This window comes from Hyaena hyaena, unplaced genomic scaffold, assembly GCF_003009895.1.
Source record: "Hyaena hyaena isolate Hyena2069 unplaced genomic scaffold, ASM300989v1 scaffold_265, whole genome shotgun sequence".
Lineage (NCBI taxonomy): Eukaryota > Metazoa > Chordata > Mammalia > Carnivora > Hyaenidae > Hyaena > Hyaena hyaena.
In genome coordinates, this window is record NW_024080899.1 from 1,178,620 (window position 1) to 1,185,415 (window position 6,796).

Below are 6,796 nucleotides of genomic sequence, written 5' to 3' on the forward strand. Positions count from 1 at the left end.
CAGCTTCCTGGTCTCTGCTAGAAGCTTCCTTGAGAGGTTGGGAGCAGTCACGGGCAGCTGTGGTGTAGTAAGCGGAGGGCAGCCTTCTTGGATATGTCGCATGGGTGGGGCTTGAGACACTCTCCACCCCTCTCCTGTCATGTGGCGGCCTGGCCACCACGGGCCGCAGGACCCTGTTGCGTGAGCAGGTTCTGAGCACCTTATTTAGTTCTGCTCTTTAAGCCCCGGGCGGGCAGCAGTGTCAGAAATCCCCTCACCTGCCTGCCGCCCCCCCGCCCGCCCCCCCCCCCTGCAGCGGGAACCCAGCCGCCGCTCCCCACCCCTCCCCACACTTGGAGAAATAGTAACCATAAAAATGAAGACCCTAAACACCCCTTCCTGGGGAGTCACGGCCACAAACAAGTTCTCGCTGTCAGCCGTGGCATTTGAAGGTCTGCAGAGGCCAAAAGTTCACCTAGTGTGGGGGACAGCCCGCGAATCCAGGCTGTCGGTAATTGCTTCTAAGGAGAATCCTGGAAGCAGCTGACGGCTAGATCGAAGCGTGCTCGGCCGGCTGTCGAAGCCGACGGACACGGAACGGGGCCCAGCGAGGAGGCGCTCGGGCAGGGTTGGCGTGATGAGGTTATCCGAGCTGGCGAGAGGCGCTAGGGCTGCATAGAGCGTGAGGTCAATTAACGTTGGATTGTGATAGGGATTCGCGGGGAAACCCCCCCCAAGTGTCTCTCCCTGATAATAACGTTATTTTTGGCCGGGGGGGGGGTTTCAACAGTCGGCTACAGTCGCAATACAAGCAGCGTGTCCCCGCGAGGCTACGTCCCCAGCAGTACTCCCCAGCAGTCCAATTACAACACAGTCAGCACTAGCATGAATGGATATGGAAGTGGCGCCATGGCCAATCTAGGGGTCCCTGGCTCGCCTGGATTTCTTAATGGCTCCTCCGCTAACTCTCCCTACGGCAGTAAGTGTCTGTTTTGTCATCACACGGATTCATGTTCACCTACAAAGTCAAATGTGTGCATATTGCTTGGCTGTTCTGTGATGTGAGCTGCTGGACAAAAAGGGAGGGTGGCTCTGGAGGCTGGGGGTCCACGTGGCGACGGTACACTGACCGGCAGTGGGGCCCCGCGAGGCCGCACTGGAAACCCCCCCGGCGAAATCAGAAACTAAACGGGGGCCGCCCGATTGGAAGCGAAAGCCCCACCGAGAGTCTGCCTGGCATGCAGAGCGCGGCCGAGCGGGCAGCGCCTCGCGGGTGCTCCGGGGGCCGCGGTGTCCCGGGCGAGGCCCCGCCAGCCCTCTCCCTGTGTGGGGTCGCCGTGCCGGCGCCGCGCGTCCTGACCCTGTTTGCTTTGTTGCAGTAGTGCCGTCCAGCCCCACCATGGCAGCCTCTTCGGTCACCCTCCCTTCAAACTGTAGCGGTACACACGGCATTTTCTCATTCTCACCTGCCAATGTCATCTCTGCAGTGAAACAAAAGAGCGCCTTCGCGCCCGTGGTCCGGCCCCAAGCTTCTCCTCCTCCCTCCTGCACCAGCGCCAACGGGAATGGACTCCAAGGTGAGGGGCGGCGCGTCCTGGCCCACAGAACCGGCCCCGGGGGTCCCCTGGCCCTTCCTCCGGCGCCTTGCTCCCCCCCCCCCGCACCCCGCGGCCACTGCATGCTCTCCTCCGGTGGCCGCGATGCCGCGCGCCCCTCCCAGGTCTGCAGAGGTGACACGGGTTTGCGCCACCCCCACCTAGAACAGGCTCTGGCGGATGGAAACCGGTCCCTCCTGCTTCCTGCCTGGCTCCCTGTGTCCTCACGGTGAAGCCGTCCCCTGCCTTCAGGAAGGGGGAGCCGCTTGGGGATCACGGGGGACGCCCCAGGGGCCCCGTTCCGCCCACGCGGCAAACGGACCTTCACGGCCGGCGCCCCCGAAGTGAGAGCAGGGCGCACCCCGCCTGTAGCGCCTGGGCTTGCAGCCCCCTGGCTCACGGGCAACAAAAGCGCCTCAGGATGGGGAGGGCGGGTCCTCTGTCACCCGCGGGCCCAGCCCTGAGCCACACTCTCCGTGTCCCGAGTCGGAGCCTGCCTTCCCAGCCTGGCGTGGCAGACGTGGGGCCGCTGGGCTGTGCTGTCCTCGGAGGGGGTGCACCGACCCCGGGGCGGTGCATGCGTGCCCACCGGGGCGGGGGGAGTGTCAGGCGCTGTCTCGCACACACTCAGGAGGGAGAAGGGCTGGTCCCGAGGGCAGGGGGAGGCATCCCGTGGACACAGCGGCCCACGGACGGGCCACGTGGAGCAGGCACCCAGTGCCTGCCCAGGGCTGGGTCCCTCCAGGCAGCAGAGGCCGCACGGTGGCCTGTGAGGCGTGCGGCGGGTGGGCCACGTGCGTGCCCCTAGGCCTCGTGATCTTACCGCGTGGCTCTTTGTGACTCACTGGGGCCACAGGCACTGAATTAAGTGGCCGTCATCTGGCCTCTTTCAGACATCACCTTTGGTATATGCTCCTCCCGGTGAAAATCAAATCCAGTTACTCCTTTAAAAAAATGAATCCATTCAACCAGTATTTACTGAGCGCCTACTATGTGCCAGGCTCTCTGCTGGGTGCTGAGGACGTTACCGTGGAGAAGACAAACTGGCCCTTTTGTGAAGTCGGTGGCATATTTCACTTTGATGAACTAATGCTCAAAAAAGGAACTGGAAAGGTATCCGTGATTTGAAATAATTGTCTTCCCAACATCTTAGTTGTATGAGAGGGACGCCCAGGCCCCGTGTGCCGCCGACCGGCCCGCGGCCCAGAGCTGCTTGAAAGGCAGGTGGCCAGGGGCCACGGCCCGTCCACCGTCCACACGGTGCGGAGGCCACGGGAGGACGGCGCCACCCGAGCGGTGTGTGCACACACGGGTCTGCCGAACCATAATGTTGTAACGGTGAGTCGGAGAGGAATGAATACTGTGGAAATTAATGAACTGGGAAATTGAAGCTCACATCACTACGTGAACAAATGTATTAATACGTTATACATAAATTAACGAGAGTGATCGTTCTGACAAAAAGTAAACAACACTAAAGTTAAAAGATTTTAAATTATATTCATGCCAGGAGTTCACTGGGAAGCCTCAGCCGCGCTTGGCCTTGTCGCACCAAGTTTCTTATTCGTGGAGGAGGAGGGCCCCCCGAGGCGGGGCTGTGACTTGGGTCTTTTTGGGGCCTTGGCCTTGAGATCGCAGGGCAGGTGGGCTGCGAGCGGCTTTGCTCTAGGAGAGCCTGAGACTCACCATTACGATACGGCCCAGTGAGCAGGCGGTCAGAGGCGAGGGCTGAAAGCAGACGGGAAGTCCAGGCGCACCCGGCTTTCACGGAGCGAGTGAGCGTGGCGCCTGGGTCCCACTGGCCTCACGGAGGTCACCGGCTCGGTTCACATCTGTCAACAGGGGTGGCCTCTGGGGAGTCCAGGGCCTCGGTCTGCTATAAACAAGCCACTGAGATGCGAGGGAGGCAGCAGCCCCCCCCGCGCCCCCCCCCCCCAGGAAGTCTTGAGGAAGGGCTGCAGCGCGGAAGGTCCCGTGAAGTAGATGCCCCCCCCCCCCCCCCCCCCCCCCCCCCACCGAGCCCAAGGCTGGTTATGTCACCGTTGAGCCGAGCCCCAGGCGAAGGCCGGCCCGGCCCCGTGGGAGTAACCTGCCGCCTCTCTCTTTCAGCTATGTCTGGGCTGGTAGTCCCGCCGATGTGAGGGGCTCGCTCCCCCCTCCGCAGCACCCGGCACCACGGACGGACTTCAGGGGACACGTTTAGTGTAGAGGACCCGCTGCTGGAGCCCGTAATCTTCAAGTGTATCGGCAGCAGCGGAAACGCTACAAAAGACTTTGTTTAAAGATTTTATTTAAACTATTAAGAATCAACATGCAAACAGCCTACTTCTTCATGAACAATTCCATTTTATTGACTGAACTTTTCTCATATTTTCACATTTCTCAGACCTGAAGACTAAGGAGAACAAAGCGACGCCTATTTTGTATAAAGTTTCTGACTCCGTCTTGGCTCTGTCTCGTACTTGCTATGTGTTGGGAGAAACTCTGTGAATGCACCATTTTGATTATCATGAAACACTGATGAAAAATGCCTCCAAACATTTTTCTGTGCTCATACTTAGATTCACAATGGTTGTGTATCTCTATAATGTGAAATATTTTTTTGTGGTGAAAAAAAAAAGGGGGCCAAGGAGGCGTGAGCCATCGAACTGGAAGGAAGGAGGACTTCGAGACGAGAATTCCGGGTGGCAGGGAGGGGGGGGAGGGTTTATCATTGCTTAACTTCATCTTAATGAAATGAAACTTTGTAACTTATTGTAGTTAGAAATTGTAACTTTGATATTGAATTCTCTTGCCTTCAACAAGCACACTGACAGAAAAAAAAAATGCTACTGTCTGTTGGTTAAAATATTCTCCCACCGCTAGAGCTTCCTGTTAAGCAAGTGTGGTATGCAACATTTTTTCCACTTTTGCTAGCACTGTATACTATTGCATTCTTAGGCTACTGTGAGGTCCATGTTTCTTGTACCAGAAATTGTCCTTTTGACTTCTAGCTCCTTCTTCCCTAATGTGTTTTGTATGTGGTTATAAAATTGTAGACTTTTGTGATTTTGCCAAAGTTGTAGCTAAATATTTATACACTTGTCTTGAATTTTTTTCAGATCCACTTAAATATTTAGAAAAACACCTTTTCTTCCTTATGTGTCTCATAAGGAATAAAATGGTCTCCATTCAACACTTTTCCACGAACACTTGCAGTTGCTAAGGGACTTTCTTTTGTAACATATCGATTATAAATATTGTATTTATCTTTGAAATTTTGTACATTGCTTTTACCACCATTTTCTTTTTCCTGTGTCTGTACTGGCTTTTGATCATGGCCTGGTGTTGGGAAGAGCGTTAAGCCAAGAGCTGCCTCTCTGATCTGTTTCGGTAAAGTGAACCGGTGTCCTTGAAGTTCATTTGTACTTTATAAAGATTTGCTTCTGTTTGGACTTTCCATCCTTTTTTTTTCCTTTCTTTTTTTATTTTGAGGAAAAGTCAAATTCATTATTTTTATATTATTTTTAAGTTATCTGAACAAATACTTTTGAAAACAGAGTTTGTTGTATAGTCAACTCAGAACGGTGCCACGCGGCTGTGAGAACCTTAGTAGACTCCGTGCATGTGGAACAGCCGTGAAGAGGGACACCGTGCGGGGCCGTGTCCTTATTTTTCTGTAGAATGTAAAAAGTCATTTTAGCTGCCACCCACGACTTTGCCACATAGCTGAACTGTGTTTACTGGAAAAATTCAGAGGCCTAAAGTTTAAAATAAAATTTACTTCTGATGTTTTAATTAAAACGTTTGCCACATTAACTTCTCTGATGCCTTAAAAGTGGACTTCTTTAAAGAACCTTTGTGCTACTTTACCACAGGCTTACAGTACAACTGTTAATGATTTCATTTGGAGATTTAGGGTGTCGCACACGCGCGCACACACACAAAAGCACAAACCTGATGTTCCACGTGCCGTTCCTTCCTGCGTCTGATTCGGCTGCGTTCTGTGCCCTCCCAGGATTCAGAGAGGTTTCGGGGGGACACAAATCACTGCTGGTTTTCAAACCGTTTTTGTTTTTTTCTTAAGTAATCCTTTTCTCTTCGTGGCCAGACCCAACAGCACCGTCTGTACTCTACACGGGAACGAGCTCCTCCCGATCCTGTGCCTCTTAGTGCCAAACCCGCAGTGACACCAGAGGGTCCATCTTTCCCCTTTGCGTTAAACGCTCCACACAGCACAGCAACTGTTGCAAACTGCAGCAGAAATCAGATTTAAAACAAAAAGGAAGGACTTAAAAAAAAACTTTCTTGACAAACACAAAAAACAAAAAACCATGCACAACTTAGGGAAGTGCTCATTCGAGGGACTAGATAAGCAGAATGTCCCCGGTGGTCAGCGGGTCGCCGCGGCCCGGCCCTCCGACGGCTAAGGCTTAGCTACGTGGAAAAGCCTGAGAAGTCACTTTGGAACTAAATTGCCTCCGTTTTATTTTGTATAAGTAAGGGTTTGATCTAAAAACAAGCTCACGTGTACATGTGAAGAACGTTTGCAAGTTTCCTCATCCCTGCACTCGGTCTGTGTTTTAGATTAATTAATTAGTCAATGCCCCTCATTGCTTCATGGTCTCAAAACTGAGCGCTTCACTAAATGGTAGATTTTACTGTTAAAGACCCTACAATAAGATTGTTTTATCTGTACATTTTTTCAGATATTTAACTGTATAAAAATGTTCATTTTACACAATATTTAATTAAAGTATTTCTTGTCTGTGAATTTCACTTTGGGTAATTTTATCTGTTTTGATTAAAATGAGTGGCAAAGTGCATGCAGATGTTCACTGGGGCCCCGGGGTTGGCGTGGGGGTGGGGGTGGGGTGGGTTGTTTCTTTAACGGCCTGGGCTCCGGGGCTGTGTCTTGGCCAAGATAAAAGTGATTCATAAAAGAACCTTCTACAAAGTTATCGGTCCTCAAACCACTCTTGTAACTTGCATAGAGAGATCCGTATGGCTCTGGTCCCCACAGGGGACGTCTGTACGTATGTTGCACTCAAACGTACATGACCCTGTGTCAGACACAGAGCCCACGGTGGCACCGTGGCACATAACCAACCATGAGACTGTCGCCGTCCCCAGGTCCCTACCTCTGCTTTGGAACTGGGGGGCCGGAGGGTAAAGAGCAGGTGCTTGCTTGGGCACACACTCTCCCGCCACCCTCACCATGGGGCACCACCGGGGTGAGGACG

The 6,796-nt window shown here is 53.2% G+C and overlaps 1 protein-coding gene across 12 annotated transcripts in view; it reads left to right on the top strand.

Annotated features, from left to right (window-relative positions):
- EBF3 (EBF transcription factor 3) overlaps nt 1-4,057 on the top strand; it is a 116,005-nt gene extending 111,948 nt beyond the window's left edge. For 5 of the 12 annotated variants that reach the window (XM_039245747.1, XM_039245746.1, XM_039245748.1 and 2 more), the window contains 3 exons: nt 770-958; nt 1,359-1,556; nt 3,684-4,057. In XM_039245747.1, coding sequence (XP_039101678.1) covers nt 770-958; nt 1,359-1,556; nt 3,684-3,715 — 419 coding nt within the window. In that variant the 3' untranslated portion in view covers nt 3,716-4,057. Of the gene's footprint in view, nt 1-769; nt 959-1,358; nt 1,557-2,574; nt 2,688-3,683 lie in introns of all 12 variants that reach the window. The other 7 variants (XM_039245751.1, XM_039245752.1, XM_039245753.1 and 4 more) reach the window with 4 other exon arrangements.
- Nucleotides 4,058-6,796: the final 2,739 nt, after the last annotated feature.